The sequence below is a fragment of the Neoarius graeffei genome, chromosome 6, assembly GCF_027579695.1.
Source record: "Neoarius graeffei isolate fNeoGra1 chromosome 6, fNeoGra1.pri, whole genome shotgun sequence".
Taxonomy (NCBI): Eukaryota; Metazoa; Chordata; class Actinopteri; order Siluriformes; family Ariidae; genus Neoarius; species Neoarius graeffei.
The window spans coordinates 37,242,577-37,268,410 of NC_083574.1; the positions used below are offsets into that span (position 1 = coordinate 37,242,577).

The following is a 25,834-nucleotide window of genomic DNA, read 5'->3' on the forward strand; positions in this document are numbered from 1 at the left end:
AATGAAGTCAAATCAGTCTCAGTTGAGCGAGTCGGTAACGGTATTTCTTACTTTCACCATAAATTTTTATTTATATGACTTTGGTCGATAGCTGTCAAAGGCCTCGGCCTTAAAACAGGGTCTCCGCGGATCCTTAAAAAGTCTTAAAAAGTCTTATTTTTAATATGTGTTTTTTAAGGTCTTAAAAAGCATTATATTTCGCTATTTTTTGAGCTATGGTATTAAATTTCACATGGGAGGTATTAAATTTCATCCGGGTAGCCTACAGTAAATGAAAAAAACCCATATGTCTGGATTTTTTTTTCCGCGCTAACGTTATTTATTCAACCAGCGTCGTTTGTTATCAAGATGCTGAACAAGTAGCACAAGAGCCGTTGTGTGTCTAGCACTAGTTCTAATAGCGCAGGAACCACGCCACTGGGGGCAGTGTGTTCTTTTATCCATGTAGTAGACAGTGATGGGAATAACGGCGTTAGAAATAAACGGCGTTACTAACGGCGTTACTTTTTTTTAGTAACGAGTAATCTAACTAATTACTTTTTACATCGTTATAACGCCGTTCCCGTTACTTACAATAAAATACTATGCGTTACTTTATTAAAGCTGTTCTCATCTAGCACGCCGCTCGTTCAGCCTTTCTTTACTCTGCTTTCGTGTGGGGCGGGGAGACACGAGACAACGGCACAGTAAGCCAATCAGAGTAGATTTGGACAACATACGTAGGTAGGCCACGCCTACTGCACTACTGCGCGCTCTTTCAATCGGAAGAGCCAGCGATGGCGAGCGGTCAGCCCAGCACTGCGCTTTCACACTGGAAATACAGCCAGGACTTTTCATTACTTGAAATAAAAGGCAAGAGTGTTTACGTGCAATGCACATTATGTCGAGGAACAAAGCGTTTGTCCTCGTCAGTGGCCAGTAATTAGTAACAATTTTAATAACTACAGAAATATATTACATTTGATAGATGTCTTATCTCACATTGTCCCACAAAACTATTAATATAGTGTAGATAACGTTACTAATTGGTTCTGTTAAGTGTCCATTTCAGTCATTAAACACATTTAACATTCACTTTTATTATGATTACACTAATTGAATTAGATTTTTTTTTTTTTTGAGGGGGAACAAAATGTAACGGAATAATTACTTTCTCTGGTAATTAGTTACTTTTATGACAAAGTAACTCCGTTACTAACTCAGTTACTTTTTGGGAAAAGTAACTAGTAACTATAACTAATTACTTTTTGAAAGTAACGTGCCCAACACTGGTAGTAGAACCATTGAGAGTAGAGCAGACGAGGAAGAAGTGGTTGAACTTGAACATGAACGGAGATGGGGAAGTGTAAGTTTAGTAACAAGTGGCTTGAGGAGCCAAAATACAAAAGTTGGCTAACAACAGCAACTTCAGAATATGAAGCGAGATGTAAGGTATGTCGGAAAGACATCAAGTTAACAACAATGGGCTGTAAAGCCCTTGACGCTCACTCGAAAGGGGAAAAGCATATGCGCTATGCTGCTAGTCGGGCAACAACAGTCCCCAGAGGCAGTTCGATCAGTAGTCAAACTTCCTTGCTTCCTCACTGTTTGTTCATGGCAGTACCCTACTATTAAAATATTGAGAAAGCAGTTAATGTTCTGTTTTGTTAACTGAAGATCAATTTGTTTCCTCACTGTTTGTTTACAGCAGTACCCTACTATTAAAATATCGAGAAGGCAGCTAATGTTCTGTTTTGTAAACTGAAGATGCACATTTTTTATAAAAAAAAAAATGCTTTGAACTTAACCTAGAGTGTGCTTTTTTTTTTTTTTTTTTTTTACTGTACATATTTGTTCCGCGGTAGTGGTCTTATTTTTTATACTCAGTGGTCTTAAAATGGTCTTAAAAAGTATTATTTTTGCTGGTCAGAAATGTGCAGAGACCCTGTAAAACCGGTTCCTGCTGTGACGTCACACACTCAGGGCTGGCTGGCTCAGCGGGGCGGCTCGAATGCCAACTTTGCGGTTGATTTTAACATATATATTTTTCTATTCCCATTTATACAGCATACAAGAGTCAAGGATGGAGATACTATCCACTCAGAAATGTACTTAAAAATAAAGGTTCTGCCTATCTCCTTTAAGGTCCGTGTGTGTGTGTGTGTGTGTGTGTGTGTGTGTGTGTGTGTGTGAGCGTGAGCGCACAGGCTGCACACTGGAGTGATGGTGAGAGAGTTTTATTCTGAGAAATTTGTGAGTTCTTTAAGTGTTTATAAATGCAGTTTTTGCTCATGAATGTACTGTATGTTTACCAGTGAGTTATTGCATTTTACTGGAAAACATCTTTATGAGCCGTGTGCATTAAAGTGTATGTAATGCCTTATTGTAATCCTTTAAAATGAATATATATCATTAGTTGGCACGGTGGCGTAGTGGTTAGCGCTGTCGCCTCGCAGCAAGAAGGTCTGCAGGGATGAGAATTTTCCGCCGATTGGCGGATTTCCGACTTTTTCAGACCAAAATGATCGTTTTTGAGATCGATGTAAATCTGTTGAGAGATTTTTTTTTTGGGGGGGTATGATTAATGATCTGTGGTCACCTTATAACGCAGACATCACAAGTGTCCCGGAAGTTCCGGGAGTCTCCTGCATATTGATAGAAGCGAGCAAGAGCGTGCGCGCACGCGCAACATTAAGGTCTGCATCACGCATCTTAGAATGTGCGCGTGCGAGGGGGTGCGCGAGGGAGACTGTGTGCAGTGTTGCCAGATACTGCTGACGTTTTCCAGCCCAAAATATGTTCAAAACCCCCCAAAATGCACTTAAAACCACCCAATCTGACAACACTGCCTGTGTGCCTGTTCATGTAGCGCATGCCAGACAAAGAGCATCTTGATTGGGTTACTCAGCAAAATAAGCCAATCAGCTTTCATTGTGGGCGGGCTTTTATCTCTTTTCTCGAGGACCGGAGTTTTCACTTGTATTGAGTCAGTACAGCCTACAGGATCGGCAAGGCAGAGAGAGAGAGAGCGCGTGCGCCCCAAAAAATATATATCAATTACATGTCATATATAAGTGTGTATCTTTTATAAATGGGGTTAGCTTATCTAATGTAGCATGTTGGGGAGAATCATAGTATCATATCTATATTTCTGATAAAATTTTAAGTATGATAGCATGTATAACTCTCCTACTTATTGCTCATTTCATAGGGGGGGATTGCTGGCATGTGCCGTGCGGGAGCGTCTGCCCAAACTTTTTAGGCCGAGATGAACTTATAGTTTTTGATTTAAAAAAAATTTCCAGTATATAATGCCCATTGTGGGGCGGCACGGTGGTGTAGTGGTTAGCGCTGTCGCCTCACAGCAAGAAGGTCCGGGTTCGAGCCCCGGGGCCGGCGAGGGCCTTTCTGTGCGGAGTTTGCATGTTCTCCCCGTGTCCGCGTGGGTTTCCTCCGGGTGCTCCGGTTTCCCCCACAGTCCAAAGACATGCAGGTTAGGTTAACTGGTGACTCTAAATTGAGCGTAGGTGTGAATGTGAGTGTGAATGGTTGTCTGTGTCTATGTGTCAGCCCTGTGATGACCTGGCGACTTGTCCAGGGTGTACCCCGCCTTTCGCCCGTAGTCAGCTGGGATAGGCTCCAGCTTGCCTGCGACCCTGTAGAACAGGATAAAGCGGCTAGAGATAATGAGATGAGATAATGCCCATTGTACATGCCTGTTCTTTAATTCAAACTCACCGTCTTGTTCTTCAAATTGACCATATGATATATGCATTACATTACACAGCATCCTGTCCAGATAAAACCTAGTTAGTACACACAACAGTTGAAAGGGAAGTGATAAGTGATGTTGAATGTTGGCTGCTTAATATGCAAGACCTCCTGCTACCATGATAACATCAGAAGAAAGCTTAAGAGAATTATATGATAGAACTTTTTTTCTGGTTTGCACTTCATTTTAAAGGATTAGAGTATTCAAAGACATGAATAGCTAAAATGCAGAAATATAATACTGTAGAGCTCGTTTATATTAAAAGGTGCATTGATTTTTTTGAAATCATCAAATGTGAATTGATTAAAAACAAGTCTCTTGTACCATATTAATCATTTTCACCTGGTAGTCCACCAAGGAGGGGAATTTATTTCCAAATAAACTGCAAATTTTTGCTGATTAAAATTAATGGTTTTGGGGTAAAAAAAAAAAAAAAGCCAAAAATCATTAGTCCCATGGGCCCCGCCCCGGTTTTTTCAGACTTTTAAAATATTTTTCATTCTCATCCCTGGGTCTGGGTTCAAGCCCCGTGGCTGGCGAGGGCCTTTCTGTGCGGAGTTTGCATGTTCTCCCCGTGTCCGTGTGGGTTTCCTCCGGGTGCTCCGGTTTCCCCCACAGTCCAAAGACATGCAGGTTAGGTTAACTGGTGACTCTAAATTGAGCGTAGGTGTGAGTGTGAGTGTGAATGGTTGTCTGTGTCTATGTGTCAGCCCTGTGATGACCTGGCGACTTGTCCAGGGTGTACCCCGCCTTTCACCCATAGTCAGCTGGGATAGGCTCCAGCTTGCCTGCGACCCTGTAGAACAGGATAAAGTGGCTAGAGATAATGAGATGAGATAGTAATGACCAAAATGAATTAATAAAGCAGGGGGACAATAATTTTAATTATTTATTTCATTATCAAGTACACAACTATCGATAAATCGCGGCTTCCGGATCCTGGAAAAAGGCAGCCTTGCCTCAGGACTGACTAATCTCGCATGACATCATGCGTGGAACCCAGTTATTTGGGTCATTTCGGTTCATCTGACTCCGAGCTTGTTTACTCACTGAAAATTGGATATTTGTTGTTGGAATCTTACAAAAATAATGATGGTAAAGTGCTGTGTTGTGTTTGGATGTTCAAATCCATATACAACAGGATATTCGGTTCACGAATTTCCGAGAAATGACACTAATCTAAAGTGACAGTGGGTGAAGTTTGTGCAAACAAAGCAGGCAGATTTCGTGACTACTACTACTACTACTACTACTACTACTACTAATAATAATAATAAATCTGATTCATCAAGTGTTCACCATCACCAGAACGACCACATGGGAATTACTGGAGCAAAAAAACCCATTTATTTAATAAATAACATTTTGCTCTGACATTTGGACAGTTCATTGATTCCCCTATTATCTTCTCTCTCTCACTCACACACACACACACACACACACACACACACACACACACACAGTGCACCAGATGTAGGATTATGAGCAATATTTTACACACTCGCGACATCCGATCTCATCGTATCTGATGCACTTTAACAGGAAGAAAAATGCGCGCACACAATCATCATTAATTGTTAACTGAAACGTGTTAAATGCTCTCAGATTGCAATATTTTGCAAGACTCTATTTGTTTTTAGTTTTATTCAGGAAAACATGATGAAAGGTAACCACCGTGTTCTGCACATCTCTCTCTCTCTGTGTCTCTCTCTCTCTCTCTCTGTATTTATCCATCTCTCCATCTCACACGCTACAGAAGAAGACTGTTGTGAACTGGCAGTTTCTCGTCTCAGGGGCTCGAAAAGATAACCATTTACTCTGGAATATCCTTGATATCCATCTGCCCCTGCATCCGACATATAAGAATCACGATCAGAATTCTCTCCAAAACGTGATTCCGTATCGAGACTGGTCTAACCACTGCTGCACACGGGAACGAAATTGATACCTGGATTGTTACACGTGTGACGTCACGCACCCCTTCAGGATCTTCCGGTTCAGTCTCGACAGATTCCATGAAAATCAGCTGATTTTATTGATTTTCCATTAATTTATGGCCATTTGGATCAGCTATGGTTCAAAAACATATGGTCAGTCAACATAATGATCGTTGCTTTGTACAAGGAAAAAAGTGGGGTTTAGAGGCATTGCATTCACTTTAAGAAATTTATTTGGGTTTTGTATTTTTATTTTCTTTATTTAAAGATGGCTCCTGCATTTGTCCAGAGTCCACATCACGAAGTTTGTTTAGTTTAGTTTATTGTATAGTTTGAGGCTGGAAGTTAAAGGAGATACACAGAACCTTTATTTTTAAATACATTTCTGAGTGGATTGTATCTCCATCCTTGACTCTTGTATGCTGCATAAATGGGAATAAAAAAATATATATATTTGAGAGTTAAAATCGACTGCAAAGTTGGCATTCGAGCCGCCCCGCTGAGCCAGCCAGCCCTGAGTGCTTGACATTACAGCAGGAACCGGTTTTAAGGCCGAGGCCTTTGACAGCTATAGACCAAAGTCATATAAATAAAAATTTATGGTGAAAGTAAGAAATACCGTTACCGACTTGCTCAACGAAGAGTGATTTGACTTCATTGATTGTGGGTTGACTCTCATTAAAACAGGACAGGTGTTATAACTTATGCAACAGACATGTAGCCTACATGCATGCATTTTCACTGATAAAACGTAAAAGGCTGATTAAATAATCAGATGAACTGAGACAATCACATTCTGAAGCAAATTAAATAATCTTATACCAGTAACTTAAACACACAAGTTACATGTATTAATCTAAATGCGTGTGGTGGTGTTGTTTTGTATCCAAATGAGAGTCGGAGCTTACCCGTCTGTATTTTCACTTCTTGAAGGCCGACTGTTTTGAAACAATCTGACTTTCAGTTGTTCGTTCAGTTCTCCATTCATTCGCTTCTTCCACGTAAGGGTGAGATATTGCTGCTGAGGCAAGCATATCCAGCGGAGAAATCAGATGGCTGCTCCACTCATTCTCTATTTTCTCCATACTGAGTACTCCGCCATTACTGCTCGGCTCAGGCAATTACTAAAACCTGGGATGGGACAGGACATCACCAGTTTTAGCAACAACAGCGGGGAGGTCACTGCCCGAGCGATAATATTTCCCGTTCTGTCCCAAGTTTTAGCAACAACCCTCGGCTCACGCTCCAGGAGAACTGGTGCAACTGAACTTACTTTCCTTTCCTTGTAGTTTTCTTTTCCTTTATTTGTTGATACTGCATCCTCTTTCAATACGGGCTTATAGCCAACGCTTCTCAACAGATCAGAGGTTTCGTACGAGTCTTCAGTAAAATGTGCAGAGGAGAGACCATTTCGTAGGCGTCTGATGTGCCCATGAACTTCTCACAAAACACGTCCAAATCTTTGCAGTTTGAACATTCTTGGGCCATGAATGCAACCTAAATCCACTTTCTGTCCTGTTGCTGTACCGGCCAGCAACGAATTTACATGGCATGGTGATAAATTAGCTCAAAATGGAGGCTCAAAGTTGCAGTTAGCTCTGTATTTTAGTATAGCGGAAATGGCGATGAGACTGATAGCCTTCCTGCTGTGACGTCACACATGTCAAGGTCATTCACTCAGACCGCTACCCATATGAATCAATTGAATTGTAAAAATTACTATATTAGATTTATTGTTAACACTTAAAACTATTCCTGTTCCATTCTTGAGGTCTCAAGGCGTTTATAAATGAAAAGTGAGGCCGTGGTTCTGCGTATCTCCTTTAAGGACAGAACTAGAGGAAAATACTTTGTTAGCTGATCTGTCCATAATGCCGATGAGCTGTTGCCATGGAGTGGCATACGTCATCTGTCCATCGTCCACAATTTGAGTTAAATCGTATCTCCTCCATCAGTTCTCCACGGATTTCCATTCTGATTGTTTTGTTTGAAAGAACTCATCACTCCGCACAAAACTTGGTCATTGTTTTGTTAAATTTTTTGCTAACGAGTTAATTAGGCCAAATTAACGAATTTTCAAGGCCTCTCACTAGATTTGTATCTCCTCTCTCATTTCTCATCCGATTTCAGTTCTGATTGATGTTTTCCAAATCTTTCCTTGAGAAGGGAATCCATTTAACACAGATTAAAAAAAAAACGTGAAGAATTTGCAATCAATTGCGAGTTAACTGTGGACAATAATGCAGTTAATCGCAAGTAAATATTTTAATCGATTGACAGCCCGAGTTAAAATATAATTGAATGTGTATGTTACAGAAGAGTACAGTTTAATCGTAGGGATAACTGTTAGTAATTATGTGACTTAATTATGCATACACACTGAAACCAGTGAGAGTAAAACTAAATATACCCAATTTTGTGTTTATTATTTACAACGTATGCGCTACATGTTTTTTCAGTCACAGTATCAGGTTTTTGCTTAATGGATTTTGCAGGGTGACATGTTTGCGCAAAATATTCCAGTTATTATTGCCTGACATTTTGGACACCCTGTACTATACGTTGCCATCTATTTTGTCTAGTCTTTTCTATATTTAAAATCTTATGGCTGCTTTTGCTTTTTCTTGAGTGAAACCTATTGTATTAGATTTGGACACTTAATGTTTGAGATAAAGAAATTCTTTCTTTTTTTTTTTTTTAGTGTTCCGAAACTGATCTTAAGGAAGTCTTTTCAAAGTATGGGACAGTGCTGGAAGTTACGATCCCTCTAAAACCAGGTAATGTTCACTAAATTGGTTAGTTTGAGGCATACAGTCATGTGAAGAAAGGAGTACAGCCCATAGAAATTGTAGACTTTATCAACATATTTAAACAAGCAAACATTTCACACTCTTGACACAGTGCTTACAGGTAAAGGTGATCTACTCCAATGGACGACGCATAAAATTGGCATTTTGTAGTTATTTTCATTTTTCCCTGAGCCTGAGAAGAATAATTGTTTCAGTTTAAATAGACAGGTGATTATTTTAAAATAATCGTATTAAAATCTTTTTACCTCGCCCATGGAAGTTATAGTTATAGGAAGTGCCATATGGGCTTTAATTTGGCACCATGATCTTTGACCTTGAACGACTTTGAAATGTCAAACTCGAGGCCATAGATTTTCATAGGACTATAACCTGACAGCTGATGATTGAGAAATATTACCATTATCAGCATATACAGTAGGTATAAAATGAGTGCTGCCGGGCGAGATTTGTTTTGCCTGGCAACACTTTTTTTTTTTTTTCCCAATCTTCAAAAGTGGCATGCAAATATAATAAAGGCACGTAGACTTGTCACTTATCTATGCCGAGTCACATAAAATCCTTTGTTTTGAAATCGATAAAATAAATCACAACCTTACCTTTAAATAGTTTGAGACCAAACTTTGTAGCATCTTTGGTGCTTTTAGGAGCAGCGTTTTCTTTCATCATTTGTAATTCTTCCTCACGGTGACGAATCAGTTGGCCGACATTTTGCCGAGTCGCTGAAAGTGATTATCGAGAAATAGTCCGAATCTCTCGACCAATCAGCACGCACGATTTATTCTAATGACCTCTGTATTTATACAAATGTACAGTATATTAATGCCATAAAAATAATTTGGTCAGAACTAGACTCTCTTCATTTTTTGGCTGTTTTTTTTGCAGACTGCCACCTGTTTATAGTAGAAAATGTTAGTATAAGTGTAGTAGAAAATGGGTTTTCTCAGGACATGACACATTATATTTATTAAACTAGTGAACAGAAATGAACACTGCACTTCTGGTGTAAAATGTACTAAAATGCTTATACTGCTGTTGTGTTGATGCGATCCTCTTCCCTTCATCAGTGACTTCTGGCTTCTAAAAGAAAACGTGTTGTTTTGTGGTTGTGTGTAGATGGAAAGAAACGAGGATTTGCCTTCGTCCAGCTTAAGAACATGCTGGAAGCAGGAAAAGCCCTCGCCGCAATCAACCTGAAAGAAATTAAAGGTGACGCATTACACCCTTTTTTTATTTTTATTTTTTAAAAGTTGATAGTTACAGTGGGGCAAAAAAGTATTTAGTCAGCCACCAATTGTGCAAGTTCTCCCACTTAAAAAGATGAGAGAGGCCTGTAATTTTCATCATAGGTACACTTCAACTATGAGAGACAGAATGGGGGGAAAGAATCCGGGAAATTACATTGTAGGATTTTCAATGAATTAATTGGTAAATTCCCCGGTAAAATAAGTATTTGGTCACCTACAAACAAGCAAGATTTCTGGCTCTCACAGACCTGTAACTTCTTCTTTAAGAGGCTCCTCTGTCCTCCACTCGTTACCTGTATTAATGGCACCTGTTTGAACTCGTTATCAGTATAAAAGACACCTGTCCACAACCTCAAACAGACACACTCCAAACTCCACTATGGCTAAGACCAAAGAGCTGTCAAAGGACACCAGAAACAAAACTGTAGACCTGCACCAGGCTGGGAAGACTGAATCTGCAATAGGTAAGCAGCTTGGTGTGAAGAAATCAACTGTGGGAGCAATTATTAGAAAATGGAAGACATACAAGACCACTGATAATCTCCCTCGATCTGGGGCTCCACGCAAGATCTCACCCCGTGGGGTCAAAATGATCACAAGAACGGTGAGCAAAAATCCCAGAACCACACAGGGGGACCTAGTGAATGACCTGCAGAGAGCTGGGACCAAAGTAACAAAGGCTACCATCAGTAACACACTACGCCGCCAGGGACTCAAATCCTGCAGTGCCAGACGTGTCCCTCGCTTAAGCCAGTACATGTCCAGGCCCGTCTGAAGTTTGCTAGAGAGCATTTGTATGATCCAGAAGAGGATTGGGAAAATGTCATATGGTCAGATGAACCCAAAATAGAACTTTTTGGTAAAAACTCAACTTGTCGTGTTTGGAGGAGAAAGAATGCTGAGTTGCATCCAAAGAACACCATACGTACTGTGAAGCATGGGGGTGGAAACATCATGCTTTGGGGCTGTTTTTCTGCAAAGGGACCAGGACGACTGATCCGTGTAAAGGAAAGAATGAATGGAGCCATGTATCATGAGATTTTGAGTGAAAACCTCCTTCCATCAGCAAGGGCATTGAAGATGAAACGTGGCTGGGTCTTTCAGAATGACAGTGATCCCAAACACACCGCCCGGGCAACAAAGGAGTGGCTTCGTAAGAAGCATCTCAAGGTCCTGGAGTGGCCTAGCCAGTCTCCAGATCTCAACCCCATAGAAAATCTTTGGAGGAAGTTGAAAGTCCGTGTTGCCCAGCGACAGCCCCAGAACATCACTGCTCTAGAGGAGATCTGCATGGAGGAAGGGGCTAAAATACCAGCAACAGTGTGTGAAAACCTTGTGAAGACTTACAGAAAACGTTTGACCTCTGTCATTGCCAACAAAGGGTATATAACAAAGTATTGAGATGAACTTTTGTTATTGACCAAATACTTATTTTCCACCATAATTTGCAAAAAAATTCTGTAAAAATCAGACAATGTGATTTTCTGGATTTTTTTTTTCTCATTTTGTCTCTCATAGTTGAGGTGTACCTATGATGAAAATTACAGGCCTCTCATCTTTTTAGGTGGGAGAACTTGCACAATTGGTGACTGACTAAATACTTTTTTGCCTCACTGTATTTGAGATCTTATTGAAATATGACGTGTTCTGATCATAATACGTTAAGGAGAAAGCACTATAGCCCCCCTGTCGAAACAGCCCTGTTTTGAGCACCTGTTCCTTTAAATGATGATGAGTCACTGCAAGCCCCACCCCCTCTTCCTCCAGCTAATCAGAGAGCACTTTCCTCATGAATATTCATTCACAAAGGCAGTTCTCAAGCCATGAGTAAAAATGCTCAGATGATTTTCTAATTAGAATTAGCTTCACTTGGGAGCCAAATCTGAGCAACTTGTTGAAGCTCATGTTTTCCGAAACGGGAAAAGAAAGAAATTGACTGGGTGTCTAATTTCAGAGTCTGTGGGTTGGGAGACTCCAAATACCCAAACATACAGTACTGTGCAGAAGTCTTGTAAAGAAATGCTGTCGACCATAAATGGCTTAAAAATAATAAAATGAAATGTTTCAACATTAAAAAAATACCGTAAGCAGTAAGCCGTAACACATGAAACAGTGTCAGTATTTGGTGTGAGACGAGACGACCCTTTGCTTTAAAAAAATCGTAGTCTCAGGTACAATGAGTGCAGTTTTATAAGGAAATGAGCTGTAGGTTTTACTGAGCATCTTACAGAACCAGCCACAGTTCTTCTGGACACTTTGATGGTCACACTCACTTCTTAATTTTGCACCAAAACCCAGCAGCCTTCGTTATGTTTTCTTTTTTTAATCTGAAAAGTGCTCTCTTTATGGAATATGCTGCTCAGATACAAACTTTTTTTTTTCTGTAACATTTAATTTTGTGCAGGAAAATGAACGTTTGGGACTCTAAAATGTTTTTGTACTGACTTGATAATGTAGAAGTCATAAAATAGAAATCGATAAAGTTTGTATGGAAAAAAAAAATACAAGGCCTCAGACTAGGGATGGCGAAAACTAAAAAAAATCTTGACCGACCACCGAGCCTCATTAGCCGATTAAAGTCGGTTAACCTATGAGTTTAAAATTCTAGAATTGGAATTATTAGAATCTATTCTAAATCTAACCGCGAGCATCCGCACATTCAGTCCCAGTCGCTGCCCTCCACTCACATTACCTTTTCTACAGCGCGAAACATTTAGTCAAACGCGGCACTGATGTCGAGGGGTTTGTATTGGAGCGGAGAACAAATGGCTCCAGCTTAGAGACGGTTTCAGTTGGCCGTGATGGCGTTGAAAATAAAGTCAAGTGCTAGAAGAAGTACATAACATTCAGTGATGGGAATAACGGCGTTAAAATAAAGGCTGTTATAACGCCGCGTAATCTAATTAATTAGCTGCAATCGTTATAACGCCGTTACCAATATCAACACGCCATTACTGCATGGTATTGAAGTTGCTCTGAAGCCGTCACCGACTTGGCTCACAGACATAAAAGCTGTGTTTGTCACTCCCCCTCCAGACACCGCTGTCATTTCATTCTCTCCCCTTCCCTCCAAAAGTCGGCATCTGCGCCTTTAGTTTGTGTGGAGAGATATGATCTGCAATAACATGCATTGTTGGCTACAGACCGAAACATTCTTTCAGAATGCACTGGCCAAGGCAGGACTAAACTCGATGTGCCTTCTAATAATAATTTAAAAAAAAAAAACAGAATAGTAATTTGTAAGCTAAAAAGTCTAGCCTGATACTTTTTTATTTTTCACAAATATAGTCAGTGTTAATAACTGCAGTAGGCTGTGTGTTGATATTGCATACTGCTACGGACTAGGCACTTTTCTTCGAAGTGAGACACAGAGACCTCATACTGCAATTGTTTTCCAGCTACTGATATTACGGTTACATGGCTGCTAATTGTGCACAGCCATTGGGAATGGGATAGCTGGAGCTGAGCTGATTAGCCGCTAAGCTAATATAGCAACTGTCTGATGCTAAGTAACATCAGTGAGTAACCAGGTTTTAGTTCAGATCTTGTGTATTATTATTATTATTATTATTATTATGTTGACATTCACCATACTAATCAACCATCGACTTCATTCATGCGCCGTGTTCTTGTTTCTTTGATAGTCAAGAATTTCCTTGATGTTACGTACCTGGTTAACATCGTAGTAAAATGTAATCCAACACAGACTTTTCTTTCGCCGAGTGGCAGCTGTCTTCAACTGGGGCGGGAGGGCGGGACATGACTGAATGGGTGTTTTCTGATTTATCAGCTGTCGTCCTTACACCGCATGGTATGCCCCAAGCGTTTACAACACAGAATTCCAGGTTCTCCGCTCCAAAATCGGCAGCTTCAAAACGATTGATTTTTTTTAACCGACAACCAAAAAAAAATTAACCGGTTGACGTTGATTCGGTCAAACAGTCATCAGTTAACATCCCTACCTCAGACTTGTATAAATAAAACAGTTATTCCATGAAATCGAGTCATACATGAGCTGATAGCTGACGAGGCGCGGAGCACCGAGTTGGCTGTAAGTCATGTACGATGAGATTAAGTGGAATAACTGTTTTATTCTATCCACATTGACTGACTGGATTTTGAAAAACAGAGCATTTTTTATTATTTGCAAATTCGATAAATAAAAACTTTTATACAAAACACCCGAAAAAATCATTTCCGCTTAGAATGTAAACAAACCAGTGAAATGACAGGAACAATTTGTGGGAAATGCTATTATAATAATTCTTGAAAAAAAAAACCCAACGTTCTTCCCATCAGATGTTTTTATTCCTGTTTTTTTTAATTTTTTTTATTTCTTGTATTTTTGGGCGTTTTGTTTTTGAGTAGAGTTTTTATTTCGTCCTCAGTTGGTTCAGCAACATGCGCCACCATTTTGTTTTTCTCTACTCACGGTATGGACCCTTTTCACGTGACGTCACGACAAACGCGGCCGCCATTTTGGACATGTACTACAAGTAGTTTACCACAGCCAACATTGAGGAACGGCAGCAAAGAAAGTGTTTTTCAGCAAGACTTCCATCATGCCACTATATTGTTGTGCACCTGGATGTAGTAACCATCAACAAACAAGGCAAGGGTTATCATTTTATCGGATCCCGGTAGATGCTGACCGACGGAGAAGATGGATAGCGGCATACCAACGCTTGTGTAGTGACCACTTTGTTGGAGGTAAGACGAATAAAATTAGCCAGAAAAGGCATTACATTGCTGTTAACATTCCATTCTAGTTTACTGTAATTATGATCTGGCAGCTATTTACACCGGATCCAGTGTAAATAGCTGCCGGAGCCAACGTCCGAGGTTCCAGAGCGCGCTAGCTCGCGGCCGGCCGGGGAGCGCTCCGGCAAGCTCGGACGTTGGCTCCGGCAGCTATTTACACTGGATCCGGTGTAAATAGCTGCCAGATCATAATTACAGTAAACTAGTAAATACAGTTTTCTGCATCTCGCTCCTTTTTCTTTTATGTTTGTCGCCTTCCTTGCATTCAAACCGATTCGAGCCGAAGTCCACTACATGTCCAAAATGGCGGTCGCGTTTACGAAGGTCACGTGACTGAAAAGGGTCTATAGGAGCTGATATCCTAATAGTAGAGTAGCCAATCAGAGCGCGCAATTGCTCATATCCAGTGAATGTGGATCTCATCTCATTATCTCTAGCCGCTTTATCCTGTTCTACAGGGTCGCAGGCAAGCTGGAGCCTATCCCAGCTGACTACGGGCGAAAGGCGGGGTACACCCTGGACAAGTCGCCAGGTCATCACAGGGCTGACACATAGACACAGACAACCATTCACACTCTCATTCACACCTACGGTCAATTTAGAGTCATCAGTTAACCTAACCTGCATGTCTTTGGACTGTGGGGGAAACCGGAGCACCCGGAGGAAACCCACGCGGACACGGGGAGAACATGCAAACTCCGCACAGAAAGGCCCTCGCCGGCCACGGGGCTCGAACCCAGGACCTTCTTGCTGTGAGGCAACAGCGCTAACCACTACACCACCGTGCCGCCCGTGAATGTGGATATAATTTAAAAATGTATATATAAAATGCCCCCTTTAAAGCTGAGACACTCTCCTGCCTGACCAGTCCCAGTTATTTCTTTTTATTATATCAGCATTTGCAAATGCTACAGTCGGTCTAATTTCAGTCTGTCATTCTTATTCGCAGGCCGACCGGTTGCTGTCGACTGGGCCGTATCTAAAGACAAGTTCATGGCTAACCAGCCCAGCTCTGCATCAGGTACGTGTTCGCTTTCTGTATATAGTCTGTTGCTGCTGAACATTTTTACTGTCATATATCTGAGTGTGCTTTTTCTCACAGGAGGTAAAAAAAAGGATAACTCGGAAGTGACCGAGGCTGATGATGAGGAAGAGGATGATGAGCCTGCAGAGAAACAGTAAGAGCTAGACATGTCTTATCATGATCACAGATATGTAATGAGTGTTGTTATGAGTGCGTGTGTATATGGTTGTTTGGTTTGGAATTAATATATCCTGAAATATCAAAGGTTTTATTGAGTATGGATGTTTGATAAGACGATAAATACAGTGATAGAAGTATTCAGCACTTATGATGGTTAGCCTAATGTTAAAGCTTGTTTGTTTTTAGTTTTATTTATATATGTACTTACACTACGTTCAGACTGCAACCTGAAACGACCCATATCCGATTTGTTGTGAAATCCGATTTTTTTGTTAGGCCGTTCACATTACCAATTATATGAGACTTGTATGCGATCTCCAATATGAACGGAAAACGACCCAAAAGTGTCCCGCATGCGCAAATTGACACGTAATAAGCACATCTACGTAATACGTAAACAAAAAAAAAGCGCACTCTTCAAGTTTAATGATTTTTTTTGTTTGTTTAATTATCTGGTTAGTGTTAAAGTGTGAGGTCTCGTGTGTGTTTTTGTTTCTGAACTGAAATGAAAACGTGTAGCCTGGTAACGAGGGTTGACTCCTAAATGTCTCTTTAGTTTCTATATAAGTGCACTACATGTTACTAGGAAGTAATGGATTTTTAAACTCTATATAGTGCACTCGAGCTTCAGTAGGCAGTCATTTGGGATACGGCCGCTGTATTACCAAACTCTTCATTCAGGCTTAATAATTTGCACATATTTATTTCGTCATATTAATAAACTTTTTCCACATTTTTATAAATATTTATTTAGATTGTTTATAGCCGGCTGAATTCTGCAACTTCTCTCAGCGCTGGCTCAAGGTGCAGAAACACCCGTGCAGTTTGCTATGGAGATGAGGCGAGACCTGGCAATGTGGTTTTTGTGGCGGCGGTGGAACTCGCACAATAATCTGATTAATGTGGGCAGCAGACTAATGAGACCGAAGGTGTCAAATTACTGGAAATTTCCAGAACAATCTTATAATCTTGTAATACAGGATGGTTTAAGTTATAAATCGGTTATAGAAACTGTTTTATTTAATCAGGCTAACAGATCAACATCCAGGTCCCTACCAAATCCACCATTAGCTTGATCAATTCTATAAAAGTCTATTTAAATTCTGAAAACTGTACAAATGTTGTTGTTTTCCACCAAAGAGGCGGGATTAGCCAACGCAGAATAGTGACGTTTGTCTGTTGTTGATGACGTGTAGGTCGCATGAATGCAACCTGTCCGGTCAGACTGCAGTCGCATGTGAAAATATCGGATGTGCATCGGATTTAGGACCACATATCCAAGCGGCCTGGGTCGCATGTGAAAAAATCGGATCTGTGTCGTTCAGATTGTCAATAACAAATCGGATACAGGTCGCATATGGGCAAAAAAATCGGATATGGGTCGTTTCAGGGTGCAGTCTGAACGTAGTCTTAGTGTAACATTAGGTAGCTTGTCACGTAGTTAGATATTGTTCTACTGCTGGAATGGTAACATTAGCTAAACTGACTGCTTATCCGGCTGAGGTCTTTAGCTGTTGGTAAATATCTTACCTCAGACAGCGAGCCCTGTGTCATTGGTTTTTTTGAAAGTATTGTGAGCATGGGTGACTTATATTAGACTTACTTTAAGGTCTAAAGCACAGCAAGAGGAGCACTCTCACAGCAACTCTGAGACAGGCTCAGCATCTGATGATGATGATGATGAAGAAGAGGAGGATCACAGCAAAGACAGTGAGGATGAAGATGATGAAGAGAATAATGACTCGGAGTCTCTGGACGCAGACAGTGATGCATCAGATGATGAGGATATGGATGAGGATGAAAACGGTATCCTTGTTTCATAAAAAGTGTTTTAGATTTTTTTTTTCCATTTCAAGGAGAACTGAAGTAATTTTTAAACCTGCTTTATTTCTTAACATGTTATTCAATTACGTTTTCGGTTTTAGTAACATTATATCGTGACTCATGCTGGCAACTAATTGCAATTAAATATTATACTTATTGGCCTATTCGGTTTTTAGCCATGTTGAATTTAGTTTGTTTGGTCCCAGACAGGCGTCGCTTATCCGCACGATCTTCAAGAGACTTGTGCGAGACTTCGAAACATGAAGTGTCAGCCAGATGTCAGTGCTGCCATTCTGAAAACTGTTTTCCAAATGAAATATTGCACAAAGACGAGTTTAAATGATGATTACTGCTTACTTTTTTCAAACTTTCCTGATTGCTATCAAAACATGCAAAACTTCCGGCTTGATTACATCAGCATTCGAAAGAGGGCGCGCATGTCTTTTGACTAACTCTGTGTCCGAAATCCCTCTCTACTCGCTATATAGGGCACTATATACTGGGCACGCCATTTTTTTTTTTTTTTTTTTGTAGTAGTGCTGTCCGAAACCTTCGTGAGGATTATTTACACCCTATATTGTGCACTCAAAGTATCCCACAATGCATCACAAAAAGTAGTATACAACGATGGTCACTAACCAAAGCAATATATCCCATCATGCATTGCGGTCGCGCTGAAAGAAATCAAATTAAAAGCCTCAAGTTTGATTTAATAAAAGGCTGCGGCAGTGAAGAAATTATTCAGCCTTGATTTCAAAGAACTGAAAGATGCAGGTACTTTGTATTGATCAATGTGGGAAATGCGCTCAGTATAATATGGATTTATCACAAAAATACATGCGTGTATTTATTATTTTGAAAACCCACCAGCCGACTGATCTGGCACGTTTTAATTGTGCGACAGTAATGACGTAAATACCAGCGCGACGGACAAGTGTCCGAAAGCGTTTTTTCTAGTGCTGTCAAAAATGTCGCGTTATTAACGCGTTAATTTGACTCAATTTTAACGGCGATAATTTTTTTATCGCGAGATTAACGCTCTGTAACATGATGTAGGTTTTTCATAAGCTTTTGAAACTGCCAGGAACTTGGAACAGAGACTTTGCTTAAAAAAACGATAGCAGCTAGACTGTAATGCCACGCCCCACTCAGCCAGAGTCCTCTGCCCCCCCCAAAAGAATCAGCGCGGGCAGGGCACGCTAGTAGAGATAGGATTTATGGCTCTTTGATGGGATCCGCATCTTTGTGATCCGTTCTTTGAAAAGAGCCGTTCAAAAGACTGGCTCATTTGGCTCTTTTTAAATATTTATTCAGTTTTAAGAAGACAGCGTCTAAAGAAGCCAGATCCCTCTGAACTGTAAACTCAATGCTATCCCAGAAATCCTTCCTGTAATATGCAAATTTGGCCGCCTCTGATTGGACAGCGCGACGCATCAACAGGCAGAAAGTGTAAAAGTACAAAATGTGTTAAGTGAGCTGAAACAGTAAAGATCAGATTCAATGCAATATTTATCAACGAACAACTTAAAGTTAATATAATAGTGTACTTTATATTATAATCAAGCATGTCAAGCCTACCGTCACTGTGTAACCTGTCTCTCTGATTAGAGTTGTAGACTAACTCAAGCAGTAGATCACTTCACTCATGGTTCTTTTGCTAGCCCCGGTGCTCGGCTTAGGTTTCACTTTGCAGTGGCTGTGTCAAGACGTGTTATGCTTTGCAATACAAAAAACATTGGTACAAAGCAAGCCCATTCACATTTTTATGCTGATAAGAGAATTACAATGGTTTTTCATGTGACAAAAATGTGCGATTAAATTGCGATTAATGGCAAGTTAACTATGACAGTCGCGACATTTAATCGTGATTAAATATTTTAATCGCTTGACAGCACTAGTTTTTTCATTTTATCAATGAGCTCACTATATAGTCTTCTGTATAGTAATTCCCTATATAGGGAGTAGTGAACGAGTGAGCGATTTCAGACACAGGGAATGTTGGCAGATGTTGGTCACTTTGATTTGCGCTGTACGTTTTACTTCCATCCTGCAATGTCTTGTACAGGTCTCAACGAATCTCGTTTACGGCCATTGCTTTGACATCTGGACTGATATATTACAGAGCATGTTTCAAACACTCATAACTTGCTATAGCAGCGACAAAACAGCTGTCAGAAATGCATTCCTATATTTAATGAAATGAGAAATAGAATTTTGATAATAAAAAATTTGCCTTCAGTTCTCCTTTAAATGTCTCTTCTCTGGGGGATTGTTTCCTTCCCTCTCCAGCCAAGAAGAAGAAACCAAACAATCCTCTCCCTTCAGATGTGAATGAGGGAAGAACGCTATTTATCAGGTAAGCATCATTAAGCATATGTACTCTCGAGTAGGGATGAGCAATATGATCATGTTGATATGATAAATTTTGCAACAGAACGAGGGTACTTGGAAAAAGTTCTCGTCTTCACCCAGAAAACGTAACAGGAGAGAGATTTTTCAGCATAGTCTCCTTTAACTTCAATGCACATTGGTCAAATCATACTAATACTATACTAATATGAAACTGTACCATGTTGTACGATACTATCCTATACTGTGAGGGAACTTCAAAAGTTCTTGGCCTTGATTTGATATTTGATAATAGCACTGAATTTCCTCCAATATGATACAGTTTAGAATCTTAAGGCAATTCAGTATTTACTGAGACCACTGAATCAGCCATGATAAGTTTTGATTTAGTAGCTTCCAAATTTTTGCACATTAGTTTTCTGTCCTTTTATAATGATAAACAATTTCTAATCAGTTATCATCAAGAATAATTGAACTAGATAGAGACTCTGGCTAAAGTCACAGTGATTTGTGCTAGCTGTTACAAACTGGGACGTCTGGTCACTGTACCCTATAGATCTGGAATGGTAAGAGAGAGAATGACGCTTGGTGAGGGAAAAGTTGTGCCCTACCATCTTGAACAAAATAAAAAAAAAAATAATAATAATGAAAATTGACAGAGTTATAGATGATTGAAAAAAAAAATCCCGTTTTTCATGGATCATTCTGAATCAGTGATCCAGATCAGCACCAAAAGTCATAGCAATGTAATTCAGCCCAGAGTTATTTTTCATGTGAGATTTGGTGGTGATTGGTTGAAAACTGAAGGAGAAATAGTGTTCTAAAAATGTTAGGAGAATAATAATAAGAAGAACTAGATAGAGACTGACTGACTAAATTCACAGTAATTGTGCTAGCAGTTACAGACTGGAACTTCTGGTCACCGTACCCTATAGATCCGTAATGGTAAGAGATAGAGAATAACGCTTAGTGAGAGAAAAAAATCCCATTTTTCATGGATCATTCTGGATCAGTGATCCAGATCTGCACCAAAAGTCATAGCAACGTAATTCAGCCCAGAGATATTCTTCATGTGAAATTTGGTGATTAGTTGAAAAGTGATGGAGAAATAGCGTCCTAAAATCTTTCGGAGAAGAATAATAATATAAAGTAAAAAGATCCTGACTGAGAGTAATTTGCACCAGCACTGCTAGTGCAAATTAATTAGCATTGTTGCCTCGATTCATTTCAATTAGTGCCTTTTAAATCGATGCATGGATTGAAGTTGCCTGATTGTTACAAGGGTACTTCAAAAAGTTCTCGGCCTCACCCAGAAAATGTCTCAAAAGAGATTGTTCTTGCATCATTTTTCAATAGTCTTCTTTAACTCCAGTGCACTCGGTCCACCGATGTTCAAGCTTCACTATCCCTTCGCAGAAGGTGGTCACACCTTAAGCCTCCAGATCCTCCTCAACAGCATGGATGACTTCATTGTCTCTCTGAAAATGGCAACCCTGCAAGTGAGATTTCAGTTTGGGAAACAGGTAGAGGTCAGACAGTGCCGGGTCGGGTGAGTAAGGTGCATAGGGCAACAGTTCAAAGCCACATTTGCTGCTTCTGCCCCTGCCACCTACGCTGTGTGGACGGGAGCATTGTCCTGGAGCAACATCATGCCACGCAAGCTTTCTTTCCTCTCCTTTTTTCTTTGATTGCTTCTTTCAGTTGAGTTTTTGTGGACAGCAATATAAGGCTTTGTAGTATACAGTTATGCCCCAAAATGGGAGTTATGCCCCTTGTTTCTGGGTGAGGCCGAGAAATTTTTTTTTGAAGTACCCTCGTATGCACCATTGTGTATGATTCAAACGCATGTTAAAGCATTTCACATAATTATTAACAATGACGACACCAGTATACCTCTGTAGGTAAATCAAAAGCTGATCATAGTTCAGTCATGAAAGAAGGAGCTGGAACTCAAGATGACCGATGTGCTCTTGCTCCTGTCCAGACTCTACTCCTGATTTTAGTGTCTCCCTAAACACACATCAGCTCTGCATTGCTCTCAGAAACCTCTTTCCCTGTGTCTATGACAGAAACCTGTCCTTTGACTCGGACAGCGAGGGAATAGAGGAAATCCTTCTGCAGTTCGGGGAACTCCAATATGTGCGGGTTGTGGTACATCCTGAAACCGGACACTCGAAAGGTTGGTGCTGTTTTATTACACATGCAGAAGGATTTAAAAAGGTACTAGCCTCAACGCCAGGCATTGCCCAAATGCCTGATTTGCCCGACCAAAATGCTCGGGCAGAAATATTTTAGCGAGTAAGGCCCGTTCGGGCACACCTATGGTCGGCTTCTTTAAGCACAAAAATGATTTTCGAGCGAATATATTACAAAAAAACAAGATGTATTAACCAGCATTCTCGTCTCCCCTGCGATCATTTTGTTTTTTTCTTCCTGATTTGTAACACCGATTCTGATTGGCTCACTACGGGCGTGTTTGCGTGTGCGTTCTTAAAGTGGTGCATATAGTGTTTACCATCCCACTATCAAGTAGCATCTGTGCCCGGGGATTCTCAGCAATCAAAAGAATCAAAAGTGACTGGAGATTGCGCGCACACAGCGAGAGATACATTTGTGGGTAATTATATGGATCTGTGATGTCTGCTGGAAGAGAAGAGCAGGGAGGATTGGGAATAGAGTGGCAGTCGTTTGTTTACACTGGATACCAAAACTTGTAGTGTCCTAGCAACCATTGCAAAGACGCGTACAAAAAGCCCAGAAACTCCTCTTTACCCGGGCAAAAACAATACAGGGTTTATCTTGAGGGGTGTTCACATGGCACATATTTGCATCGATGCTGCACTGATGTATTTTGTTGCGATATATCTTACACCGGTGTAAATTTTTTGGAGCGTTCACACGTCACAAACCTGCTTACTAGAGAGAAGCGTGTTAGCACCGGTGCAGCCCCACTTGCGTTCACACGGCAGTTTTTGCAACCGTGCTATACGATAGTAATAATGCGGAAATGAAATATGCGCATGCGTGAAAATGTACTTCCTTTTCCCGGTTGTCATGGCATCACCAAGCGCCGGGAAAACAACCTGGATGAAGACACCAGTGTTGCCAGATACTGCTGACGTTTTCCAGCCCAAAATATGTTCAAATCCGCAAAAATGCACTTAAAACTGCCCAACCTGGCAACACTGGAAGACACGCAGTTCTGTTGTTGATATTCGCCATTTTGGAAGCGCAAAATACCAGGATGCAAATTATGCAATGCCTGTATGTAATCAGCTCTCCTCACGCGTAGCGAGTCTACCCCTGTAGCGTTCAGACGGCCCATTTTATATCGGTGCTGCCCCGCAAACTAGCATTTACTCCGGAGTAAATTTCTTAAACCACCTCCCGAGCAGGGTTAGATTTGCACCGGTTTAAGCAGCTTTCAGGGGCTACACCGGTATAACTTTGTACCGTGTGAACGCTCTACCGGGGCAGCCCCGGTGCTACACCGGAGTAAAAGTTGCCGTGTGAACACCCCTTTGTAGTGTCCTGATCCGCAGATCTTTAACCCAGCCACATATAAAAAGTTGTTCTCTTCCATGCTCTTCCAGGTTTTCATCTGTGTCCCCGTGTAGAACGATGTCTGCAGCACCAGGTAGTCTGAGACGTCGGGGAACTCAACGGATGGATAATTTTCTAACTCGTAATGAGTGAATAACTTTATTTAAACACGATAAGTTGATCAGCAGAGCTGGTGGGGTCGTGCATGTACAGATACAAATAATTACAAATAAAAAAGACTAAAAACATACACAATCTTTTAGAAAAAAAAAACCCTTAAATTCTGTTGACCATCTGTTAATCTTCACATTAAGTTAATAGTATGCATAACTATTGTCTTTGTATTTAGTTCCGGCTACAATAGGATCAGATTTCATTCTACTGATGTCAAATTTAGGTGGTACATTTTTCTGTTTTCCCAACTGGGATGGTCACGTTCACACACCGTCATGTTGCTTTTGCCAGTTAAAGTTTGTTTTTGCCAAAATTTTGCGACATTTAAAAGTAGTTTTAATGAGACCGACATCCTGACCCTGTTATTATTCAGATTTCTCATGCAGGTTAATTTTGATTTATCTCAAACTTGCTTAATGTGCATTCAAATAATAATAAATATGAACAATAATAATTTGTGCTAACTGATAAAAGAATAATTTTTTTATGTTTTGAATTGCTGTTGATGCAATTTGGAGATTCTTTCAGTTTGGAACCATTGTAACATTCAACAGTTTCCACCAAGCAGTCGCACAGACGTTTCCTGTCCGTCACTACAAATGAAAGAAGGCTGTCCTGGTGCTTCTGTGTTTGACTTACAAAACTCGTTACAACTCTAATGACCGTAAACGCTCTGGTGGCCCTCAGCAGGTCAGAGAACTGTCAGGTCTCGCTGAGGTGCACTGCGGTCTTTAAAGGCGTCGTGCGGTAATTTCAGCAATCAGGCTATATCATGTGTCAAAATGTCGGGTTTGGTGGGTTATTCAAGCCCCTCGGTTTCCCGCGATCTCAGTGTCACGATGCGCCCGCTACAAGCATTTAAAGTTGACGCGCACAGCCAAATTTAGGCAACCAGCCGTTAACTAGGTCAACTTATGTGTGACGTCATACCAGTAACCTCCCTTGGGTGATGCTGGCCTGTCACCATGTTTTCTCTATAGCGTGCGTTTACCAGAGTTGTTTACATTGCGGATTTTGTGGATTTATTCAGTTTGTGGATAGTTTTGAACACTCAAAACACTATGAAATGATGTATTAATATTCTGTGATACAAAATGCCTAATCGGTGTATTGTGTTTGGCTGTAACAACGAACACTGAACACTATTTGTGACTGTTATCAATGGATCTGATTTCAAGGTCATGGCTAGGTATTGATAGAAAAAAATATTTTTTTAAAAGCACGTTTTAAGTGTTTCTGTGTATCAATCATTAATTGTACAAAATGATTTTCATACATTTATGTATTTGTCATATCTTTCTTTGTCACATGAAGTGTTGTCTTGATAACATGTGGCACATAATTTTAGCAAATGGATGACAGAAGATTAATTGAAAGATTTATGCCACAGAGCTGCCTTTAACTAATAATTATCACTTATTACTGACGATTGTACGTTTACTAAACAATACAATACAAAGCTCAATACTCCCAGCCTATAACATACTGAATATCAAGTTAAAATCAACCGCAATAAAAGGAAAATGATGAAAACTGGAATATCAAGGGGTCTACTGTATCAGAAGGCCCACTGCATTTCGCGAGATCGCAAGCTGTCAAGTTGCTAGAATTCAATCTTTCTAGCTATACTTTCACCCCCTACAGCTATCAGTATTACACATAATCATAGATTAATCACACAGCATTCTAATTCAAGTGAAAATGGTCTTTAAAAATACACACAAGTAGTGATTTAGTAAGAGAAACCAACCAAAACAAGTCTTCAAGTCACCGGTCTTCTTAATTCTCGTCTTCGTTTCTGTCGTCGTCAGAACTGTCCTCATTTTCTTCTGAAGATGAGCGCTCAGGTTCAAATCTGTAAGGCTGGATACCACCAGGACATTCAGCTGTCAAAATCTCTACTTGTGGGCCATTTTCTTCTTCTGTATTGGTAAAATCAAAGCTAATTTCCTCAGCATCGCTCCTATTTTCTGGTGTGTCCGTCATTGCAACTGCACCGAGTGGTTACTGGTATGACGTCACGCAGCTGTTCCATTGACCGAGAGGGGGCGCTGCGAACGCGGGAAATTTCAAGTGATGGGCATTACCAAATAAGGACCGATTACAACCGCGGGAAGCTTTTGAAAAATCGACGGTCAATTTATTTCAAATCTCGAAAGCATTCTGGTGCAGAATAATGCGACTTTTATCGCCACTGCGTGACGCCTTTAATATTACTTCGAAATCTTATGTGCAAC

General features: G+C 40.4%; 1 protein-coding gene across 1 annotated transcript in view; it reads left to right on the top strand.

Annotated features, from left to right (window-relative positions):
* Positions 1-25,834, top strand: part of rbm28 (RNA binding motif protein 28) — a 74,782-nt gene that overhangs the window by 6,872 nt on the left and 42,076 nt on the right. The window contains exons 4-10 of the mRNA XM_060923622.1: positions 8,390-8,465; positions 9,612-9,704; positions 15,453-15,524; positions 15,606-15,681; positions 17,317-17,513; positions 19,821-19,887; positions 21,950-22,059. Coding sequence (XP_060779605.1) covers positions 8,390-8,465; positions 9,612-9,704; positions 15,453-15,524; positions 15,606-15,681; positions 17,317-17,513; positions 19,821-19,887; positions 21,950-22,059 — 691 coding nt within the window. The remainder of the gene's footprint in view (positions 1-8,389; positions 8,466-9,611; positions 9,705-15,452; positions 15,525-15,605; positions 15,682-17,316; positions 17,514-19,820; positions 19,888-21,949; positions 22,060-25,834) is intronic.